Here is a 25,733-nt window from a genome sequence, read left to right on the forward strand (position 1 = left end):
GTGTAATAAATGAAAATAGTATTATTGTACTGAAAAGTACAATACTTATATAATTAAAAGTTAACGTATAAAATTATGGTTAGTCCAGATTCATGGATGTTTTAGTTAGCGGTTGTAGTGTGCGACTTTTATTTTGACATCATAAATCGCCTCGCTCTTTTACCCGGAAGTAGTCAAACAGAAGCTCTCCTGTGTTTTTGCAAACATGTTTAATTACCCCCAAATCTGAACTTTTGGGGTACGCGATGTTGGCAAATATTTAGCAGAAATTACCCCTAGTAAATCTAACATGTCAGATCGCAAACGAAGCCGTGAACACCGCGAGGACAGACATGAACGAAAGAAACACAAGGAGTCAGGACAGGACGATGACAAATACAAGAATCAAACCAAAAAACTCGTTTATGAGGCGCAGAAGATCGAGCATGTCGAAACCTTGTGAGTAACGTACCACAGAAAGAAAATATGCACAATTTCTTTAATAGCTTTGAAATGAGTTATAAGAGTTAAGTGATAAACTGGACTGCTCTAACGTCACTGTTTAAGAAAATCGATCATGGTTTTAATATAGTAAAGTACAGCAACCATGTTTTTGCTGTATTTTACTATTAATGTCATGGTTAAACTGTGGTTATTGCAGTGAGACATTGATCAATTTGTGTTTACTATAGTTTTTAGGGCTGCATAACGATTAATCGGGACTAATCGTTTGCAGAATAAACGTTTTTGTTTACATAATATATGTTGGTGTACTGCATATGATAATTATGTATATATAAATACACATACATGCATGTACTGTATATAATTAAGAAATATGTAACTTTTGATATGTTTTATATTTATATACTATATAATTTATATTATATATAAATGTTAAATATGTTTTTTCTTAAAATCATGCATCCATGTGTGTGTATTTATAAATACATAATTATCACACACAGTACACCAACATATATTATGTAAACAAAAACTTTTATTCTGCAAACGATTAGTCCCGATTAATCGTTATGCAGCCCTAATAGTTTTCCTATAAATAGCATAGTAAAACTAAAGTATTGTACTGTAGCAGTTAATGTTTCTAAGCATCGGGCTGTTTGTCAATGAAAGAGGTAAACAAATCTATAATTTTCTTTTACTTTTCCTTTCCAGCTATGAAAATCCTCCTCCCGGTCTCATAAAGGTTTGCCATGGCTTTAATTCTTGATTTATTCATCATTATTGGCTATTCGTTTGACCACTTCTCCTTATAGCATTTGATCAGACGTTATGCATTAATGAAAACAATTGGAAAGATGATTTTGTGACACATGCAGTACTGCTTCTGCAGGAAAAGGAGGACAGGCCGGAGGACTGTATTCCAGAGGGACCTGGCAATGAGGATGCCAGAAACTTCTTGGCTCATGCCCCGACTAAAGGACTGTGGATGCCTCTGGGGAAAGAGGTGAAGGTCATGCAGTGTAAGCAAGCTCTCGGATATATCTCCTTTACCCTTAAAATGAAAGAATTCCGATCTCATAGTGTATGTGTATTGCGTTACATATTAAATACCTGTGACCTTCATTGACAGCTAAATCAACAGATATTCAGTCCGGGATGTTTGTATGAACTTAGAAAAATGTAGACTTTGATTTTTTGGCTTTTTATGGGAGTCTGTTGGAGCTATTTATAGTCAAAGTACTATTTTTGCATTTTCACTGTACGTAGGTTGGAGATGTAAGCGGTATGGGCACAGAACAGGAGATCGGGAATGTCCTTTCTTCACCAAAGGCAATCAGAAACTGGAGCAGTTCAGAGTGGTGAGGGCAGCAAATAGCCTTTTGCGTTCACCAAAGTGATTTATTTCAAATAATTGTACTGATTTTTCAAGTGTGTGCTATTGTACAAGTAATCGTTTTAGCCCAGTTCTCTCAAAATAAAAGCGGTTGTGCTTATTCAGCTAATAAATTACAGTTGCTTCTACAACATGAATGAAATATGAATATGTTTTAAGTTCACGTATCAGCTTTGTAAAGTGTAATTTTTTTAAATGACTATCAAAACACGATTTGCTGCTTGCTAGTTGGTTGCAAATTAAATTTGTGTAGTGCATTTTTTTTCTGAACAGAAGACAACAGAGATACATTTTGAATGCTAAAGCTGCGTTTGGGAACCTTTCATGGCACTAATGCTTTAAAAGCTAGACAGACTAAAAGCCACCAATTGTTTTTTCATAATGTGTGATTTTAAGAAAGAAACGATACAATGATTAATGAAAACATGTGTACAGTTGAAATGTTTTAGAGGTGTGACGTTTTGTTTAGTAAGTTCCTGAGACATAATGCTTGATTATCATTAAATGATTTAAAGATTATCCAAATTCATTGGATGTCCAAATTCAATGTTTTTCAGGAAATGGAAAAAACACTGTTCTTTTTAAATGATTAAATACTGTGTTGTCAAAGTTGACAAGCACTTTTTAATACGTTTTATTGGTTAGATATTTACAAAACCCAGTGACAAACATAAAGGGTGACTAATAATGATGATTTATGGCAAAAAAATCATGAAATATGGAGATACAAGGTTTCAGAAGGACAGCAGCGATATGGTAAATTGTGTCAATCAAATTCTTTTATAAACCCAGTTTAATTTTCTGGCAGACGGTTGAAACGCAGTGCATCGTAACTCCCTTAAATCTGTTATAGCCGGTTTTGTGTGCAATATTAGACAATGTACTTTGTGTGGGTATAAACCCATACTGCCCATACATAAGGTACTATTACAGTTTTATTGTATTTTCAAATAATGTTTCTGAATGTTTCATTTGAACCAATATACAGTATGTTACATCAGCCTTTCAGTGTAGTTTTAAAACATTACAGTTGCATTGGTGTGCTTATAGTGCAGTTGTAATATGCAATATACAAGCTGTACTTGGGATCAAAATGTAAATTCACTTGTTTTTTTTCACAGGCGCATGAGGATCCAATGTACGATATCATGAGAGAAAACAAACGCAATGAAAAAGAAACCAGGTACTTTGAGTGTGTCGAGTGTTCCTCATATTGGCCATTCCTGAGGAATTGTGTCAGTACGACAATGGAAGATGGTACAGTCGATTACATAACTTCTTACTCCACCGTGATTGTATTCTGCTGTGTGGTGACAAGAGGCTTCAGCTTCATGGGAGTAGTTAGAAACTGTAATGTGGGTTGTCAACCCATTGTGGGCCATTTTGACGATTGAATTCTTTTGTTCGTGCATTGCCGAGATGCACTTTTATGGGCTACAAGCATTGCTAAACACTCCCTCAGGTCTGCCAATTTACAATTTACAGCAGAAAGTAAAGAATTGCTTGTTAAAGAAAAATAAGAATTCGGCTGCTTTAAAATTGATGCAATCTTCACAGCGTGCAGTGAATGAAAGCAAATGTGAAACGGAGCTGTGCTGAACACATGGTGTGCCGTGTGGTTCCCAAGGATACGTGGATCTTTCTAGCTCTGTGAACAGCGGTGCTCTGATGAATTGTTAATGGTTTCAGGTCACTGCGTCTGTCAGAAGCTGTTTTATGCTTCCTGTATTGCTGATCGATAGCGTTACATTTTATTTTGTGTTATTTAAGAAAACAGGATTTGTCTTTAATATAAGTTTAAAAAATCCAGTATGTGGAATGTGTACATTTCTGTGCCACCAGCATTGCTGGACAGAATTGCTAAAAATTGCATTTTTAATCTCCATTGGTTGAATCAGTGTTACTGTGTCGGTACGCTCAGACGAACACAGTGCCACAGTATTTGCACATTTAACCTCTCCATGGAACCATGAAAATGCCTCTGAATCACCTTAAAGGAATAGTTCACCCAAAAAGGAAAATTCTGTGATCATTTACTCGCCCTCAGGTTGTTCCAAGCCTGTATAAATTTCTTTGTTCTGCTAAACACAAAGGAAGATATTTGGAAAAATGTCAGTAACCAAACAGATCCCATCCCCCATTGACTTCTGTAGTATTTATTTTCCCTACTATAGAAATAAATGGAGTATGAGATCTGTTCGGTTGCTGACATTCTTCCAAATATCTTCCTTTGTGTTCAGCAGAACCATGAGATTTATAAATGTTTGGAACAATCTGAGAGTACAAAATTTTCATTTTTGGGTGAACTATCCCTTTAAAATGACTTTAAATTCTAAGACAAATCAATAGTCTATTTCTTTTTTGTCAACATATAAAAATATTGTTCAGTATTATGGACCGCTAATAAAACGTCTCCCTCACCTCAGGATCCAACAGCTGAGACAGCTCCTGCAGGACACCACCTCAGACTCTGACTCCTCCTCCTCATCCAGTCAAAGCCACAAGAAGAAAAAGAAAAAAAAGGAGAAGAAGAAGAAACAAAAGAAGAAAAAGAAGAAGCACAAGGCTAAGGATAGTGACGACTGACTGAATCGGGGCTGGTGGTCCTTATGTCGTGATTTAAGTCAGCGTTCATTAATAGAAGCCTATGAGGCCTTGGGTAAAACAGTGTTTCAGATGGCTGCCCTATCAGACGAGTCCTCTCCCCAGATCCCCAAGCCATCTTCAGATCTGCTTAATAATGCATGGGAGCATTTAATCCCCTCTGTTGCATGGAATGCTTAGGATTTGTGCATCTCTATCAGATTTCCTAAGGCTTTCAGAAATAGTTTGTTTCTTAAGCTCCATGATTGTCTTTGGCTGAAGATGAAATCTGTTGAATTGTATGTTGATTTTCATCATTGTATGTTTCAGCAGATGTTGCAGAGGCGTTTTCAAGTCTATAAACCTGTACTGTCATGTAAAGAAATGAGTCGTGTTGTTTACTTTTGATCTGATTAATGATAATCAGATTTTTTTGTTAAATATTTTCAAGCATTTGTGTTTTTTGTAATTGAGCGTGAAATTCACATCCTCAGTTTTCATCATTTTGGGCGTTTGCAGCTGGCCGTGGTGCGTAAGCACAGCCAATTAGCACCTCTTGAAGAGGTTACAATGGTTGACATCTTTCATGTCACTAGAGAGAGGAGAAAAGCTCTCCTGTCATTGAAACACGGCAGTCTCTGTAGTACATGTACTATTTTGTACAAAGGTAAACAGTGCATCATAACATCAAAGAAGCTCTTTATAATGCTGCTTCAATTAGAGACTATTTAAATGTGTGCTATAACAAAGAGCAATCGTGAATTATTATTAGTCCAATTTAAAGTAAAAGTGTTGATAAACTATTATTCAACCAAGATTTGATTTCTGGCGGTTTTAGATCAATTTGTTCAAATCTTCAGTCTAGATTGTGTGTGTTTCTGTGTGTGCAATGAAAGCTGGATTCTCATGTTTCCCATTTAGTTCCTCTGTTCTATTGTAACTCCCTTTGTGCTGATATTGCCCAGGGCATTAGATGCGTGTGTTTTTGTGTCATATTTCCCTTTTTATCTGAGTCGTGAGTCTCACAAATGGGTTTACCCGCTGATCTATTCTATGTCATGCATCCTTTGTTAAAACACTAGATTAATTCTGCAGTAAATACATTTTGAATGATGACTAGTTTAATTCTAATCAGCGTGTGGTATAAAATTGATCAGCATAAAAGACAAAAAGAGTCCAATGATGGTGTCATAAATCAGTCAATTAGTAATCTGGTCATTTTATTTTGAAAACAATAAAAAAGTCATGCATTTGATTCAGTTACAGATAAACTGATATCTTATGATTTATTAATGTTTTATGATATTCTAGCCAAAAATGTACCACTAGTGTAGATTTAGAGTTTCTTAGTTTTAAATGCATCAGGATCATCCATAGAAAATGCATTATCTTCAGTACACGTTGGGAAGCATGAGGTTCGTTTTAATGATTTCATTATAGAGGCTGTTTTTCATTTTTGGTGTCCCAAAACATCCAAAGTTAGATTCAGCATTCAAAGAAGATTTTAAGCAAAGAGTGACCCGGCTTCTTAACTGCCGTTTATTTGTATGTTTTTGCAGTTGTTCTATAAAGTTAAAACTTCACCTCTGTAGTCATGAATGGGTTTGCATTGATGCTTGATTTTTTGATGCTGGATATATAATCTTTTACATCAAGTGACACTGCTTAACAGAATTCTGCGGGGGTTTGATTGTGCTTGATACACATTAACATATTGCAGGGAAAAACAGACATAAGACAAAATAAAGACTTTTTTTACATTTACATATATTTATAAAATGTCAAACATGCCCTTAAAATAAATAACCATTTTTGTTCTTAGTCAGTATTTAACTTTCTTAATCAAATACTATATTTCTTTTATTGGTGTCAATGAAAAGTTGTAGGTACCTTTGTAAGTACTTCTGGAATCTTATCCAGTAGATTAACCAAATACTTAATGATTTCAAATAAGACAAATTGAATAAGTATTACTAACATTTATTTTTTCACAATACTTGAAAAACAAAATGTGACTTGATGTTGGACCAAGCAAAATATTTCACATTGGACTATAAAGCTGGATTATTCTTATCGAAAACCTAAGGCTGCATCAATTATAAAGCTTTTGTTTTGAAATTGTTTACGATTAAAATCATATGTATTATTTTATTCATAGTTTAATTTCAGGCATGTTGTGGTGAGTCATGAGTCACAGTGATTCTACTCTCTCTCTCTCACTCACTGTCTCTCCTCATGTGTTAACACCTCCAACTCAAAAAATCATACATTTTTAACATCTACATGACCTTAAAGATCATAGAATGGCCTAAATTAAGTTTAATTATCATCATTATCGTGTTATTTTAATTAATATTTATTATACATTTGAAATAAAGCCTTAAATACATTTATTGGTCAATTACAATCATGATTTTACTATACTAAGAAATATACTACTGCGTTGCCCACACGCTCTATTGAATGAGCAGTATATACTGTGCCGTGATTGGTGGATGTCCAGAGCAGATGGACCAATCAGCGCAAGGGAGGAGGAGGAAAGAGGAAGTGAAAACAACATCAGCACAATCTATCTAGTGCGCTAGAGAAAGAGAGGGAGCGCGCGTCCGCAACAAACTACAACATATCAATCCCTGGAAGGAGGATAAAGTCGCCTCGCCGCTTCAGGTTTGTGCGTTTTTTGTCTCATAGTCTGTTCAACTGATGACGGTCTCTTGTCGGATGCGATAGCAGGCCAGTCCGTGCTGTTTAATGTGCACTGATTGAAGTTTAAGCGCCGTGCTGGGCAGTTGTGAGTCAGTCATGAATAGTCCCTCTATTGCACGGCGGACTGGCAGATCACAGCTCGAGACGGGTGGAAGGTTTGTCAGTGATCTCAGTGCATGTGATATAGACAAACGTGACTGACTGTCTTTTATACTGATTGTGAAGTAAACCCTGCTTGCCTTTAATGTGTGAATTTATATTTCATGGATGCACTGACTTCCACTCTGTGTCAAACTTGTCAAAGAATACAGCGATGTCATAAAAGAGACACAACCACGCGATAGTTTCACTTTATGATTGACACTTTTCTTTAGCAATAATGTTACGTTAGAAATTGTAAGCCTTTACATGTATGCACAATGCTTTATTCAGTGTTGTATTGTCATAGCAGTGAGACAGAGAAGTAAAACCTCCTTAACTTATATTGAAAAATATTTTAATTGAATGGAAACTCATACGTGAAGTCTTTAAGGCTTTTATACGCTTTGAATAAGGGCTTTAGTTGGCTTTTCATTACACGTGACTGTGTGACTTAAATTTTAAGTTTAGTGTCATTTTTTATACTGGATTAATTTGTCGGCGACGTTTTCCATTATTCTAATAATAAATAAACATGTTTTTCTTTTGTCCTGTATTAAAGAGCTTGTTATTTGCTATTATGCTCTGCTTCGATGTGCGAAAATGAACGAATGTAAATGCAATATAACAAATATTGCGCTATTTTTAACTGTCCTTTTTTATGTGAAATGAATTCATCCTGCCTAAGTTTATATTGTGCGCAAACTACTGTTAAGTGACGTCACTGACACGCCCAAACTATCCGTTAGTTGCCAGTTGTCTGTATTATTGATTTCTGTAGATTTGATCGATTAGTTCGTGCACTGCTCCTTTCCACTGACTCAAAATCAGCAGAATTCAGTACCTTTTTATGGATAACTTGTACTTAGAAAAGCTTTGAAAATGTACTAAAATTGAGGAACAAATGTCATATGTATGTAGTAGAGAGTGATGTCCTCTAGGAAGAGAAAAGTTCCTTTTGATTTTTAAACCGGCAGCAAAATTCCTCATCTTTGCATGCATACATTTCCTTGTCTTTGTAGTCGGGTGTGTTTCAAATGCACGAGATAAGGACTAGTGGAGTCCAGATGGGAATTTGCATTGTAGCAGTAACAGTCTGTTTTTTCATGTAGTTGACTCAGATCTTTGGCCGGAGGCGAGTGTGAGCTCAGTGCCTTGCTCCAGTCGGCTGTTTGTGACATCATCACATGAATTGTAGTTGGCATGTAAGCATGTCCAGTGCATGTTAGCTGCATATAGTGTTTTCTGGGTCAGACATAATTGAGTAGTGACATTAATGTCAAAATGCATGCATTTGGTTGTATTCTAAACGCTTTTTATAGAATGTATAGAAATAATGAGCAATGGAATGGACAAGTAGTAGTGCACGAGATCTGGAAACTGGACTAATGTGTCCGAGCACGCTTGACAAGGCTTCGGCTATATGAATAAATTGAGAAATACATTTACAGGCTGTTTATTATGCGTTTTCTGATTCATTTTCCTCCTCTGGCGTGGTGTCAAGGGTTTATTGTTGTCTCTGTGTATAGTGGAGTCAGTAACTGAGATCAGATGAGTTTTCTGTCAGAAGTTTACAGGAGTGCAGTGAAAGCGACTCATTGAAATTCCACGCGTGTGCGGTGTGTGTATATATAAATGACTTTCTGCGGTTCCTCAGTCTCTCACCTCTGAATGCAACCTTGCCAATTTATGATGAGTTCTCGACTGCAAGTGATCTCTCTCTCTTTCTCTTTTTCCCGGTTTCCCACCCTTATATCATTCTCACCACCAGCCATCTTCTCTCACATCTGAACTCACTCGTGATCTCTCCCCTCGCTTTCCTTGTCTGCTCATGTTTGTGTCAAGCTTTTCTGTCTAACTTTCGCTTAAAGAGCCCAGTAAAATAGGTGTTTTGTGGCTTTTAGTCGTGTCTGTCTTGGAGGCCATTTATATGCTAGTGTAGTTCTAAAAGTTGCCGAAAACAACGTTTAAAGCAGAAGCAGAAGCAGATACACGTTTAAATCGGTCTTTGTGATAAATATTAATGATGTCAAACACTGTGTATGGCAATGTTTCTCTTCTTTATTTATGATTTAAAACATTTCATAGTGTTAACTAAAAGTTATAGGCTATTGTCATGGCCCAACTTCTTGTTTTAATAGGAAATTGTATGCGGTTTTGAAGAACTCAATCTTTTTTTTAGGTACAGTTTCTATTGTTATAATTGTCTCTTAGTGCAACATGTACAATCTGATGAAAGATTTATCAACAACCCTTCATCACTTCCTGGCTGGATTAATTTCTTGGTTTAGTGAATAATGTTGCAGCGCATGTAATTATTGCTTGTGGCATTATAATAATTACAGACACCGACAGGTTTAAATGAAGGTGTTAACATCGATTAATAGGCTGAGTGAAGGTGGGCATTAATGAAAATTCTGTCATGCTATCACAGTTCTTCCATTTTCATTGTTCTACTTTCAGTTCACCTCAGATGATGAATGTCAAAACATTGCCAAAACCAGGCCATTATGTTCTTTCATATTCCTTTAAAATGCATCCGTTGCCCGGTGTTTACACTAAATATGGCTTTACTTTTGTCTGGACTCCTTCTGTAACTGATCGGGTGGTCTTACTGTCATTTCTGGGCAGGTTTGAAGCTTCTCTTGACACCTGTGCCCTCAGTAAACCAGTAATCCTGTGCCGTTGCTTGGTATCAACATTTGGTTAAACCGGCCCTGCTGGTACCGATTTGGCACGTCCCACTGTTTCAGAGCGGGCACAGGCGGTGTTTGTGCCGCGTGTATAAGCCTCAGGTCAGCGCAGCTGTGCGTCCGCTATCGGTCCAGATGTGCACCCCAGCTGTGCACCTGCCCCCTTGGCTGCAGCGATAACTTTCTGGAAAGCTTCCACATGAGACTTCCTCTGCCAACTAAATCAAGCAGAATCCCAGTGTTATCACTTCATCTCATCACTTAGCCAAGGCTTATCCCATTAAAAGAGCGTGAGGTCTGGAATGACAATATTAACCTTGTTAAAGCACATGTGTGGATCCACACAAATCCGGCTTTGATCCTGGATCATGCAGTTTTTTAAGTTTAGCTGTAATGGATCGCATCTTGAGCCACTTTGCCAGGACTTTAAATCGGGGGGGAAATTTCTTGTTCTTGTTGTTCGCCGCTGTCGGCTTTGTATTTACTTTGTTTGCTGTGGTGGTGATTCATTGGCGTTCTGTAAGCACATGCAAATCTCCACAATCTTCTGCAGGGGTTTTGATTCATCTGAGCTCAACGCGAGTCAGAGAGAGAGAGAAAGAGCAGGACCTCTCCAAGCAATGCTGGTCTGATTGGATTGTATAGGACATATGGATGAACAGGAAGAGAAAGTGTAAGTGTGAATCTAGTGTGACGTTAGTAACACTGCGCTGTTGTCATGAATGAGGGTGGGAGTCTTTAAGCCCCTCATGATTCTCATTGCAGAGAGTAACTAACTAGCATGTTTTCTGTGGGTGTGAACAAGAATAATTAACTTCATACTGTGTCCTGTGTATATATATTTCGAGATTCTGGATCTTTATTGTCACATACACGGTAAGAAAAAAATCATGTAAAAAGCACAAAATTACAATTTTCACTTAAAATTACTATTCAATTTGGTGTTTTTCTTGTAAATTTTAAGTAATTTTGTGTAATTTGACCTTTTTTACCGTATTTAAAAAGATGTGAAAATCGTATACATTTTTTTACATTATATATTTTAAAAATGGACGAACCTAGCCGTTGGGTCAAATTAACCCCAAAAATGGTTTAAAACAACCCAGCATTTTTCGATAACAACCAAGCATATTAATTTGTAACCCAACGGCTGACTTCGTCTCTTTTTGACCCAACGCTGGGTTGAAAATGACCCAGCATTTCTAGAGTTTCCCTGTCTTGTGAGGAAAAACAAAATAAGAATTGTATGGTACCCGGAATTGTATGGTATACCTGGGTTGAAATGAATAAGATGATGTTGGAAAAAATCTGAAAAATATAAACAAAACGCAACAGCAGAAGTCAGTTAACTTGTCAGACACTGTATGCAATAAAAATGTTTTTTTATCAATAAAAAAATATATATATATAAATATAAATACAGACTTTTAAAACATTTTGTTCCTGGCTATTACATGTTTCTGATGGTTGCTTTTAGTGCCGTTCGTGCTGTAGATGCCTTGCTTGCATTGCAATCTAGGACTAGGTGTGATGTTTCTATGTCTAATGTTTTGTCCTGCATATGCTTTTTCAATAAACATAATGGCCCGGTTTCACAGACAAGGTTTAAGGATAGTCCTAGACTAAAATGAATGTGTGACCTGTCTTAACTAAAAATAACTTTCCCAGAAAAATCTTAAAATATATCAGTGCCATTGTTTTGTCTCGAGATGCACACCAGTAATGTATTCTTATAAGGCATTTTTATAAAAGCGACACAAATATCTCAATTCAACTAAGGTTTAGTCCTGGCTTAAGCTATGCTGTGTCTGTGAAACCGGGCCAATAATTTCAATGACTATAAATTCTAGTACATTCTGCGTTCTGTGTGCATTGGTGAATCGATCCTGCCATCCACAGCTAGTCATGAAAGTGTTAAATTTCCTTTGTTTCTCTGTCATCAGTTTTTTCTTCTTTGTCTGTCTAGTTCTCTCTCTCTCTCAGTCTTTCTAGTGAGGCTGTCTGATGCAAGTCCAAGAATGTTTGTTTGCATGGGGATAAAACACAGCACCTCCAGTTTGGCTTCCTGTTGATGAGTGTCATTAGGAATAATTACGTCTAACCCCAGTAGAAATGTTTATGTTGGGTGTGCCAGACATGCGCTTTATAAACCTATAATACTGTATATTGCTGTCTTAACCGAAGTCGCTTGATAATAATTTATTTAAAGGAGACTGATCCGTTATTAAGATCGGTGCTTCACCAGAACACATCTTGTTGACTGGCCTTGACTTTAAAAGCTTTGCGGATAGAGATCTGGGAGTTTGTGATGTGTATTACTGGTCTAGCAATAGTTCTTAGTCACTGAATTCGAGGGGTTATGAGATTTTCTGATGAGAGTGTGTGAAAATGCATCAGTAAAGGGCAGGTGTAAATGGATGACGAATTAATCTTTTCAGCGCAGAACGTGATGAATGTCGTCTACACTATAAAAACGGACGGTATTAAGGCCTGTTAACACAAAGAACAATATTAGCATCCGCACCAACGTTCTATAAACATTGTTTATACTAAGCTTACATGCTGCGGTTTCATATTTTGAATGTACTGGCCTTTTAAATTTTAATGGATTTTGATTGGAGGTCAATTTTAAATGGGTTTTCAGCTGCAACAGTATTGTTCCTCTTTTGTTATTATTATTGGGGTGGTGTGAACTCAAATTTAAGATTTGCAATTTTACCTTACAGGTTATTGTCTTTGAATGAATAGGCCTTCAGAGTCTTTTCAAAGAATATAGTTTTAATTACTTTGGAGAGGATTCTTTTTTTGGAAATATTTTGAAATGCAGCTATTGCGATGAAGCCTGAATGTAATGTTTATCATCACTTGCACATTGTGTGTTCGGTGTGTCTGTTGTTTATTTCAGCAAATGTGATTTATTGGATCGTCCCAGTTTGTTTGAACTGTTTGGGAGCTTCAGTTTATCAATAATGTTGTGCAGCCTGGAATTTTTGCTTATGAATTTGCACATGCAAAGTATGAGGACAGTGAAGAAATCTGCTACCTGTTTGAATGGCAATCTAGTTTTTAAATAAAGTTTTTACACAGTCAAGGCCTATTCACACCAAGAGCGGCGCAACAAAACAAATCAACAAAAAAAAGATCAACCCACACTGCAAAAACGTTGAGTCATCGCTGTGCAAATGGTCACACTCACTGTGAAGGCGTTCAGGCAGTGTTTGTTTTTGCAGGAAGTGAGACCCCCTCCACCCCATCCACACCAAATGTTTCTACCACACCCCCATACACCTGGTTAACCTGCATAAAGGTTATATGTATAGTCTGTTGTTAAAATGTTTTTATGTAAAAAGATTGTTACAAATTAAAACGATATTTAAACCACAAACAAAAAAATGTGTAAGTAAACAAAAGAATGCTTAATTTATTTTAAGTCTGTCATGGCTGAAGATAGGGATGTGTGGTTCAGTGAGTTAAGTTCTTTTAATAATTTCTGAGTTTGGTGAATTTATTTAGTGAAGTCCAATCCAATAGTTATATTGTGTGCAAAACTAGACAGCTCACTTTAATGTTCCACAGGACTCTCTTTGAGTTTTTGGATGCTGGGATGTCTAGAGTTTCAGCTCATGAATGGTTGTCTAAATACACTATGGCTTGTAGAAAAAGTCCAGGGCTTTGCGTCAGAGAGCCATGCAGATCAAAATCTGGGGTCTGAATAGAAGATCTGCACATTTGTTCGAGTTGGCCATGCGAGCTGTTCAGCACAGCCTAAATCTGGAGAGACAAATGGCTGTTCTTCTGGGTAGCAGACTGTGAAGATGGACTTTTTTTGAGGTGCTGGAATGTCTCCTGTGAAATCATGGTTGACTTGTGCTATGGTCTCTGGAATGTTGTGCAGGTGGTGTTCTTCACTTCACATTCTCTCTTTCTTTCTGTCTCACTCTCTGAACTCCAGCCGGCAGTGCATCTGTCTGCGGACCACCTGCTGTATACATTGTTTCAGAATCCCCTCCCAACACACTTTCTGTTACGCTAAAGTAGTAGTGTGCATTGCAACAATGGGCCACATGGCTCTGCTTATTCATATTTTATTAGCTGAGATTAAAGGCGGAGTTTATTCGAAATGGATAATTTTGTCTTTATTTTCACATCCTCTTTCTTCAGTGACCCATGCATTTTGTGTTCGTCACACAAAGCTACTATAGGGTTTCAGTTCCAGCAGCCTTTTCTGACTTACTTTCTGGCCCTCAATATGTATTTTTGTGAACTCTTCATTTAAAGGAGCCATGTGGAGATTTAAGCGGCATCTAGCGGTGAGGTTGTGAATTGCAACCAACAGCTCACTCTAGGGCTGTCACCATTATGAAATTTGGCTGACGATTAATTGTCTAATAAATCATTGCGATTATGACGATTAATTGTCTGTTTTAGGGCTTTGACAATTATGACGGTTAATTGTCTGTTTTAGGGCTTTGACATTTTCTCAAAGTTTTTTTTATTCGGCTTTGAAGTGACCATTTTGTTCTTTATATAAGACAATTTTTTTTCTTGGAAATACATCTGAAAACACGGGGTCATATACTTAAGGTGTAGGCTTTTACGTGTCAATAATACAATTGGCAAATACTTGTAAATTGATCAGGGCTGAATTGAAGCCACCATTAAAATGCTGTCAGTCATAGAAAAGCTTCTAGTCTGCATTAAAATTTTACTTCTATGTTAATGACATTTTTGTAGGCTGGTTTTCACACTGAGATTATTTTAAGTAATATTAAATTGTAGGTTTGTAGGTTATTTCTATGGTATATGCTTTAAAGTTTTTTTTTAAGTGATGGATGGTGTTGTGGTGGTACATTTTACCAGTATTACCATACTTTAGTTACAATATATACAATAAATATGCAGGCACTACGGCTCCCCCCTGTCTCTTCTATAGAGATGTGCAATAATTGCGATGATCTGAAACCATCGCGATGAGGTCAAACAATCGCGATGAGACGATTATTTAATAATCGTGACAGCCCTAGCTCACTCCACCCCTCCCTTTCGAAGCACTACTGTGGCTGGTCGTCTTTGCTGAAGGAGATAACGTATTTACGTTATGTCACTCTAGAGCAGTTTGTCCATTTAGGGCTACTGTAGAAACAACATGGCGAATTCCATGCAAGGGGACCCGCGTGTATGTAGTAGGGCTGGGCGATATATATAGTGATTCAGGCTAATTATACATGTCTAAATCGATTCGATGTTTTATGCACAGCTCTTCCGTGAACTACGGCTGTTTGATCAGTAGGAAGTACCGCTCGTCTGCTCGATCTAAAATCACTACGAGATTGAGTCGTTTATAACGTGCATTTGAATAAGCAACACTCGTCTATCATCATTACTATAAATCAACTTTATTATCATGAAAATACCTGAAAAGGTTTTAAGAACAGCGATAGAATATGACCACAGGCATTTCCTGGAACTAATTGCTCTTCTTCTGTTTCCCATATTCGGAGTTTCTGCGCAAGAGCGCCCTCTGGCTTTTGGATGTGGCGGCATTTAACCGTAATTCATTGAGAAACTGAGAGCATAAGAATCTTACAATATATCACCCAGCCCTAGTATGTAGATAGAAATAGCTCTTTCTAAGGTAATAAAAACATAACGCTTCATTATTAAAGGTCTTTACACATCTCTGAGTACATACAGTAGTTATGTATATTATTTTGCATTTCTGTCAATAGATCCTCGAAAAAAATGACACACTGGACCTTTAAGACTGACTGCTTCATTTATGTCACATGAAACAGCCAAACGGATCTGAGAACACTGCTTAAAAATATTACTCTAACTAGAGTCATGCATAGAGTCAGCGTTTCTAAAAAAAACATTGCACATCCGTCCTCTGCGGAAAGGAAATATCTGAGATCAGAGTCAGGTAAGCAGCTTCCTGTGCCGCTTACTGCGCACTCTCATCTATTTCCTGCTCTAACGGACATATTCAATGTTTTTCTAGAGATTGGTGTGTTATGCTCTTTCCTGTTTGATCTCTCATCCTATCATAATGACATTCAAGAGGGTTATTACTGTCTTCATACTCAGAACAAGACGTGGACTGTGCGGAGACTCAGAGCACATTTTATAGCTGATGTAATGATTTAATTTTACTGCTCATGCACGCTTTTGTGGCCAAACCTAACTTTCGGTACACATCCACAAAGAATAGAGTCCCTGTAGATTATATCTGATAACAAACAAAAGAAATAACAAGTAAATTACATTAGTTAGCAAGTTAAAAGTATGTCTTGTCAGTATTATTTTGGGTTACCAGTAGAAACGTTACTTGGTTAAACTAAAATGCGACAAAGTTACACGACCCATTCAACAAATTGTTTATTTAATACAATTATTATACAATAAAATATTAATTGAACTTAAATTAAATATAAATACTAAATAATATTAATAGCCACTAGCCAGACAGATCAACAAGTTATGAAACCGATGAAACTGTCTATTAGGGGTGTAACGGTTCTCGGTAAAAAATTGAACCGCACGGTTCTCCACCAACGGTTCGGTACGCGGTCCAACATGCTTGGCTCATCTTAAATCTGACGACGCATTTATAAAAAATTATAATGCGTAAAACAGACTGACAAAGTTCAGCTAATGTATGTTTGTCGATGGATTCACATTTAATACCTACAACAAATCAAATAACGTAGACACATTTCAATAGGATTGACGTATGCTGTACAGTCATTTCTGCTTTCATCACCCGGGTGTTGTGAGCGCGCGAGTGCAGGTGAGACCTGAACTAGAGCTGTAATCGGGCCTAAAAGTTAGGCCCGACAGTGCCCGAGCCCGACAGAATTCGGCCCGAGCCCGACAAGTACATTTTTATTGACAGCTTTTTCAAAGCCCGAACCCGTTTACAGGCCGACATTAGGCTATTCAAATGTGCGCACGCACACAGCTTTTGTCAAGAATGCGTCATTTATCCATGTTTTAACATAATTTATTAATGACTAACGTAGTCTATAGGCCACTTGGAAGTTGGAACAAAGAAATAAAATAAGTCCTCTGTAACATCGTAACATCTCACATATCCCACTTGCTCATTATTCTCATTATGCACATGGTCAAAACTTTTCCTCACCTCAGACTTTGCTTTAGTTGCTGGTGCAACCAAAACGTAATCGCCAGAGGCAAGCCTCCGTTTCACCTCCTCAGCATCCATTTTCACATCTTTCTCGCGCTAATCGGAACGCATCACATGACCGCTCATTTACCGCGCAAGCCCGAGCCCGGCCCGAGCCCGTGTAAAATGATAGAAATTAAGCCCGGTCACGTCGGGTTCGGGCAAAGATCTTCAGCTCTAACCTGAACAGCACATGTTGCTGTTTAAACTACACTCATTCAAGCCTTGCCAATTTAAACATTTAAGTGCAAGATGATGCAGAAGAAAACTCGCTTAAATGTTTAAATTGGCAAGGCTTGAATGAGTGTAGTTTAAACAGCAACATGCGCTGTGAGAAGATCCGAAGCGCGCACAAGGAAAGTCTCAGACATGGCGCAAATATTGAGTTGTCTTTGAAGCGCTTAAACGGACAGATTCACACACGAAGTAGGTCAACATGCCCCTCTTGTCCAGTATCTTAACAAACATAGTAGGTTATGTCTTAAGTGAACGGACGAAACAGAAGAAAAACACCACATGTGTACAGTATCAGTGAGCTGGATCTGTTTCATTCCTCTTAAAGCGACAGCAGCATATTCCTGCTGTCTGTTAAAAGTCAAGGAAATCACTCACTGCTCGTGACTCAATAGCTTCTGTAACTTCAACTATGATTCATCTTTATTTCATTTGTACATATGCAATGTTATGTTTTATTTGATTACTTTAATCCATTTCTGTACCTTAAAAGGTTTATATACAGTATCTTATTTGATTTTCTGCTTTGCTCTGTTGTTTTATTGGTGCTGTTACTTGTAGCTTGATTATTTGTTCTTATTTTTATTTGTCAGTAGTCCCTTTTCCCTGAACATAGCACAAACCGAACTGAACCGAAACCGTGACCCTAAAACCGTGACACAAACCGAACCGTGAGTAATTTGAACCGTTATACGCACTAATATGCACTCTTAGGTGCTTGGGTACGTTTTTGACCATTTTTCTGAATTTCATTTTTCAGTCAACTAATCTTTTAATGTGTCTCTTAGTGTGCTGCAGTGCATGCTGGGACCTTGCAAGTTTGAAAGAAATTGGCAGGATTCTCCAATATGAAATAACTTGGCTTTATTAGACTAGTTGGGGCACCATTTGAGAGAATATTGTCGTGTGTGTGCCCATAACCTTTCATCTCTAGACCTCATACTGTACTATTATATCATATTGATTCAAATACATTCTCATTTCTTAGTGTCTGTAACTTCCTAAACCCTGCATGCTGAATAAAACCCCTCCAGGAGATCCACATCCAAGTCAAAGTCCACAACTGAGGGACATCCCGAATGAGGCGAGCGTTTACCACCACGAAGAATAGCCGCCCACAGCAGATCCCAATGAATGGGTAGAGTTGAGGCCTGGAGATGAAAGCATGTGCGGGCACACACACACTCAAAATGAAGGCTGGCATTGCCATGAGTGTTCCCAGTAAAGGCGCTTTGACCGAGGATCCAGAAAACGGACAGTGGAAAGAACTGTGTTTGGTTCAGCCCATGATGATGGGGGATGGTTGAAGATAGACCAGATACAGCTGGGGGTTAGGGAGGAGCAAGGACAGCTGGCTTTATGTGAGGGTGTGTGGACCACAGTGACTCTTTGTTCCCCTCTCCTGCGCCTGGCACCGGCCGGATCATTTAAGACTACAGCCGTTCATTGGCACATAAGCTTTGGGAGCAGTCTGGCTTCTTTGTGGATTGGCTGCACGCTACAGGGAAGATGCTTTGAAGGTTAGAAGGCCGTAGCAGACAATAACGTATGCCAGCTCACCCACGGTGCCTAGTGTTTCCATAGCACACTGCTATTGGGCAAATTACAGTGTGCGGGATAATGATGGTTAGATATTGTAATTCTTGTTATGGGAGGTGAAGCATCACTACTGAATGATAGTTCTTTAGTATAGTTGAAGGTCTGGGTTGGCTCTGTGTAGGTTACATTGCTTTTGACCCTGAAATACTTCGTCTTTGTGCATTTGGGTCAATTCAAGTTTTTATTCAAGGTTTGTTTTACGTGATTGTCCATAGTCAGGTAAGTGATTTGTCACATCCATAACCGGCCATATTCCTCAGAAATGGGCACGTGGAAATTAAGATAAAAAAACTTTGTAGGATTTCTGTGAATTAAAATGTGCAAACCAGAAGCAAAAATACCAAACAAATGAAGAACAATGTACTACAAACGTACATCCTTTTTTTGTCACATCCATAACGCATGGATGTTTCCTTCTTTCAAAATAGAAAACGTGTGCATAGACTGCTATTTTTCTGATGTCTGGACTCTATCATCAGCGGTTTAGTAAAATATAAACCGATGATTTAATATATTGGTAATAAATACATTTTCTGAGAATTTATATTTTTCTGAAGTGAATTTTTTTTAATCTGAAGTTACTTGCATTGAATCAACCTATACATGTTTTAGTGTTGTCACGATACTGGAATTTCTAACTTCGATTCAATACCTAAAAAAAATCGATATTCGATACCATTTTCGATACCACGGGGAATAAACTGCCATAGCAATAAGGCCCTAATAAGCAATAGCAATATAGGCCTTTTTAAATTTTATTTGAAGTTAAATTGAACAAGACTAGACAATGAGGTATATATTTTTACATTATTTATTAATTGTTAATCTAATGTTAATTTTACGAATACATTTACTATTTAAAATCAAAGTTGTATTTGTCAGTATTAATGGACCAGACCCTGTTGAAAAAACCAGCCTATGCTGGTTTGGTATGTTTTGATGCTGGTTTAAACTGTTCATGTGCTGGTTTAAGATGGTCATATGCTGATTTAAGATCAAACCAGCATCGATCAAAACATACCTTACCCAGCATATACTGGATTTTTCAACAGGGGAGTTTACATAAATAGTTGTATTTTTTAACTAACATTTAAAAGAGATTAATAAATACTTGAACAAATGTATTGCTCATTCATTGTTCGTTAATGTTAGTTAATAGCCTACATTTTTATTTGGCTAAATTGGCTTTTATTCACATAGGCCCATACTGTAATCATTGATCAGCGCACAGATAGACAGAAACGCAAACTTAAACGCAAGAAGTGTTGCAGAGACTCCGCACTGGACATCTTTCTAACATTAACAACTTTTAACCGGAGCGAATGAGACGAGTGGATGAAATCATTGAACAGCGCACACACATAGAGCACTATGGTAAACACGGAAGTGCAAACGTGTATCACACGCGATAACTGTTGCGGAGACTTTACTCGCACCAGCATTATTTCAAACATCAAATTAACCGGAGCGAACGAGACGAGTGGATGAAATCATTGATCAGCGCACATAAAGACAGAAACGCGTGCATTAAACATGAGAACTGTTGCGGACTGTGTACTAACATAACATAACCAGGGCGAATGAAACGAGTGGATAAAATTATTGATCAGCGCACATACATGGATCGCTATGGTAAACACGGGAAGCGTAACGTGCGTGCACCACGCCAGATGTGTTACTGAGACTGGCCATCTTTTCTAACATTAACACTATTTAACTGCCGCAAACGAGTCAAGTCTGTGAGAGGAGGCGGGGCTCTGTTGTTATGCGTTCACGTGCAGTGTGTGTTAACTCACTGTCGGAAAAGAGAAAGAGAGCGGGAATCGCTCTCTGATATCGATACGTGGGACATGGGTATTGGAACCGTTTCAGATTCTTCAGTATCGATACTTATCGAAATATCGATATTTTTGACAACACTAACATGTTTCCCAACAGTATGTGTGTTTCCTAGGATTCAAAGCCATGGCATTTGTGTTGCTACAATGCTCTACGAATTGAACTACTGGAACCTTTTTCTTATCATTTTTGTTGACTGTGATATTACCTTCCAGCCAAATTGTTGGGTAAATCTTGCAGTTTTGTCTGGGAGATTATAGACCGGCTCTTGTTACAAAAGCAGTTTTCAGTACTTTACTTAAATGGACCACATATTTGGACCAGTTGCTTGAAGTGGGGCGAGTAAAAATAGTATCAAATCAATCACAGAATGTTCCAGGCTCAATTCAGGATAAATTAACCCATCAGGGATTGTGGTGAGTGACGTGTTGCTCTATATTTGAAGCGCTGGAGAACTAGAAACGGTGACTTGAAGGGGCAGAACGCGTAAACCTCTGACAGCGAGTTCAGTGTATGATTTTCTTTGCCCCGTCATGTTAAACAATCACACCGTTACTAATGTTAACGGTTACATTTAAAGGGGCAGTCCACCCAAAATTTGTAATTATTTCTTTGTTTACTCACCCTTAGGGCTGTGATGGTGGCCGTTTTTTTACCAACGCGGTGGTTGGGAAGTATACATTATTTATATAGAAGAGAAAGAGAAGAGAAAAGAGAAACATAGACCTTATTTAAATACTTTAAAAAATATGATATCTGAATGGAAATTCAGATCACCAATGGAAAAACGTATGCCAATCATTTCTGTGTTAATGTCAAATCTTTTAAATAAAACCATCTACAACTGAAAGGATATAAATACTAACCCTGATCGCAACTGTCATTTTTATTACACCTAAATTTGTCACAGTGACATGCACTACCGCCGGTGGCAGGTCACCACCACCATGGCACTTTACCACCACGGTGGTCACGGCCACCGTCACAGCCCTACTCACCCTCATGTCATTTCAAACCTTTATGACTTTCTTTCTTCTGAAGAACACAAAAGAAAATATTTTGAAGAGCATTGGTAAACGGACAACTATCTACTTTTATTGTATGAACACAAAACCACTGAGACTTTTCTCAAAATATCTTCTTTTGTGTTCTGCAGAAGAAACAAAGTCATACAGGTGTTAAACAACATGAGGGTGAATAAATGACGGAATTATTATGTATGGGAAAAGAAACCTCTAATCCTATTCAACTTTGGCACGTAACTTGTGTCATATTGTTTGTGTTATTGAACTGATAAAATAACTGGAGGAAAATGTTTTAGAAAAACATTCCCCATCAAAGTCCTTTCAAAGGTCTGAAAGCCTTCAAAGGTCTAAAACTGGATCTTCAAGTTTTTGGTTGTCAGTGCCATACAGAATCATAATAGGAAGAGTGGCCCCATTCATGATTCATGTTCACAGTCTGCTGCTGAATCTGCCCTAAGCAGTCCAGTATACATTCTTTCCAAACTCTCCATCACAATTATGTCTCCCAGCCCTGGATCCCCCACCTCACCATTAAAAAACCGACGGAAGTCATTTATCTTCAGGTCACATGAGTGATTATGTAAATTATGATCCCATTTGAAATGGAGCCGGTCTGACCGCTCTATTTATTTTCCATGTTGTCTGTGACTCCTGTTGTCTCTGTCCTGAAATCACCGCTCATCTGCGTTCCTGACGCCAGCCGTTACGCTACGCTGACTGCTCGTGGATGAAAGCTCATATCATCCTGTAAACGCAAACACTTGAAGCTGAGCTGAGTAATCTTGAGCCATTTAGAGCTGCCTCTCTCTCTGCGTCTCTGCACTGGTATGTGAATCTGAGCGAAGCAAACCTCAGACTGGCGGAAAATGCAGGATTGTTGTGACCAAACAGGTGTCATATAAGCATTGTGGTTACGTTAAAAGGTGATGTTTGTTGTTTTTGTTTGTTATTTGTTTTAAAACTCTCGCATATGACGCAAGTGTATGAAATGCATTGGTAAGCAAATGTGACGCTCTAAAAAATTCAGTTTGTTTGAACATTGTGACCAGCCAGACATTACAACGCTGGCCCAACCAAAAGTATGTGTTTTGTGTGGAATTATCTTTTGTTCGACCAACGTGAATATACTAGCATTAAGATGGAATAAAATCATTTGTTCCTGATGACTTTTTTTTCCTTGTAGCCTATACCACGGTATGTAAATAAACTGGTGTGAGAGTGATTGTTATCACACATCAAAATGACCCACAGAAGAATCCTGAGGGGTAGGAGGAGCTTATTATTAACAAATATTAATAACATATACATTTGTAGTCAGTTTTTGCTTTATTTTCTGTAACTTAGTTTTCCTATGCATTTTTTATATAATTGACTAAAACATCTATTCCCTGATATACTGTGGTTTATCATTTTGCTAAAAAAAATCAATTTGACAAAAAAACTTTTTTTGTCAATTTACCAAAGGTTTTCCCAACACTAATAGCACAGATGTCTATATTTGTTGGTTGTAATAGCCCTGTGAGGTCTCTCTTAAAGTTTTTAAATGTTTTTTTTTTTTTAAAGCAGCATTTTCTACATGTAAGGGCCATTATCACATCTGTAACGTTACATATTCCTCATAAATGGCAGATAATTAAAATATAATAACAATTTTGTGGTCTATAAAAAGCCATCCCTTCTCCATTTGTTGTTACTGCCTCTTGTTTGTGTGTTTTAATTCACAGAAATCCTACAAAGTATGTTGTCTCTCAAAAACTGTGTCCTGTCACATCCGTTAGCGCTTCTTTTTTTTTCTCATAGACTGATATTTTTCTAATGTTTAGACTCTATTAACAGGGATTTAGTAAAGTAGTTCAATATGTTTGTAACCAATACATTCTCGGAGAGTTTCTATGTCACATCCGCGGACTGCAACGCAACTTTTTTTGCACGTAGCAGTGGTGCTACAGTGGTTTAAAGCTTTGTAGCACAGGCCAAACAGTTATAGCACAAGTATAAAATGTCTGTTATATTAGAAAAAATATATACACAAAAATATTTATGTGTGTTTATCACATAAATAGGCAGGTAACTGAGTTGGGCAAATGAGGGTCATATAATTTAGTAATTTCCTTTTTTTTAATTAAATTTTTATGAGTTCTGTGTTTTCCATTCTTTTACTATACAATAAATATATATTTGTCCACATACTCTAGTATACTACTATATTATTATTTACTATGATAAACTGCAGTAAAATTCCTCCTTTTGCAGATACAATATTGTTTTTGAACCTTACTATAGTAAATATTAGTTTAGTAAATAAGAGTAAGTATACTCTAGTGTTTATGTAGTTTATCAGTTTACTACTAGAATACTACAATTTACTATAGTAAACCTTATAAAACAATACAGTGTTTTTAATCTGGATGCTCAAGTTAACCAGACTTTTATTTGGACAAATCATGGCAAAGAGAGTGTGGTTGACGATAGCTTTTTTCATACAGTGAAATGATTATGAAATAAACTAAACACGTGTGTAGTAATACGTTAAACTGTGCAGCTCATTCACATTCACGCAAAACAAGCAGATGACATATTTAAGAAGCCAAAATAGCAGTGCACCATTGATTTACACCACACTAGGGCTGAAACGATTCCTCGAGTTTCTCAAGTAATTTGAATACAAAAAATCAAGGCAATTTTTGTTGCCTCGAAGCCTCGTTTAATCCATTTAACTACAGTACACACGGAGCACTGCGTTTCCCCATGGACCGTTATTACTGACGCACAGCCCGCTAAACTCTATTCATGTTACAGGGCTCTCAAGTCTCACGCATTCACCGTGAGTCACACGCATTTTAGTCTGTTCACACGCTCACACGTATGTCTCATGCTGATAAATAACTGATAGCTTATTGAAATGGTGAACTGCTATTTTACTTAGTTTTAGTCTATTTTGCGAGTGAAACTTGTTTTCCAGCTGCATTGAGTCCATCAAACTAGATGCGGACTAGTGGATGCCGAATCCTGTTATTTACACATGTCATCTGACTGTTCTGCATGTCTGAGTGAATGAACTGCACAGTTTAACGTGCTACACGCGTTATGACACGCAGTGCTCATGAATTTGTCTGCGCTTTGAGGACATGAACAGAGTTCTCCAGAGTTGCTCTGAGAGTTTATGTCACGAACATGTTATTGTTTGAGTGAAGAAACAGACATACTAAAAATAAGCGTCTTCCGACAACCTGCCAAAATAAAAGTCTGGTTAACTCTGTATTTTATGTGGACAAATATATTACCATTTAATAGGAAAACAAAGAATCTAAAACTAATTTGGATAAACTAAATACATCATGCATAAGCTGAAGTTAGTTGTTTACCTTTGACATGATTCTTTCTATTTTTATTAATGTTTCTTATTTATACATTTGTATTATATTTCATTTTGAATGGTAATGTATTAAATGGGTTAACTTTTCACAGATATTAATGTATGCAATTTCAGCAATACAATTTTTATTTTTTCTAAAAAGGAAACAAATTAGTTGTTCATTTGAAGAGACCTGTCTTATTTTCTCTTGTATATTTAGTATTGCTCTTTAATAAAGAAAAAGTACTTATTATCCGAATACCCGATTAATCGATGGAAAATCAGTAGAATACTCGATTACTAAAATAATCGATAGCTGCAGCCCTACACCACACACAAACAAGCATCGCGACAAACACACCTAACACAAACAAGCGCCTGTGTCTAAATCACGTGCAAAACTGTATTGCAAAAACAGATTTTTTCGTAGCATGTGTGACGTCTGCACTGCTCTGCACAAACACAATGAGCCTTTACAATCTGTTGTATAGCTAAGTTCCACATGTATGAATGAAGTCCATGTTGAAACCTGTAACCT

General features: G+C 37.3%; 2 protein-coding genes across 5 annotated transcripts in view; both read left to right on the top strand.

Annotated features, from left to right (window-relative positions):
* Positions 1-155: 155 nt before the first annotated feature.
* Positions 156-6,156, top strand: rp9 (RP9 pre-mRNA splicing factor). The gene is made up of 6 exons (XM_057354291.1): positions 156-438; positions 1,156-1,186; positions 1,334-1,463; positions 1,711-1,802; positions 2,959-3,020; positions 4,264-6,156. The coding sequence occupies exons 1-6, from the start codon at positions 290-292 to the stop codon at positions 4,421-4,423; spliced, it is 624 nt and encodes a 207-aa protein (XP_057210274.1). The 5' UTR covers positions 156-289; the 3' UTR covers positions 4,424-6,156.
* Positions 6,157-6,967: 811 nt separating this feature from the next.
* Positions 6,968-25,733, top strand: part of elmo1 (engulfment and cell motility 1 (ced-12 homolog, C. elegans)) — a 98,047-nt gene continuing 79,281 nt past the window's right edge. For all 4 annotated transcript variants that reach the window (XM_057354281.1, XM_057354285.1, XM_057354283.1 and 1 more), the window contains exon 1: positions 6,968-7,087. The gene's annotated coding sequence lies outside the window, so the exon portion shown is untranslated. The remainder of the gene's footprint in view (positions 7,088-25,733) is intronic.

Source organism: Triplophysa rosa, linkage group LG16 (assembly GCF_024868665.1).
Source record: "Triplophysa rosa linkage group LG16, Trosa_1v2, whole genome shotgun sequence".
Taxonomy (NCBI): domain Eukaryota; kingdom Metazoa; phylum Chordata; class Actinopteri; order Cypriniformes; family Nemacheilidae; genus Triplophysa; species Triplophysa rosa.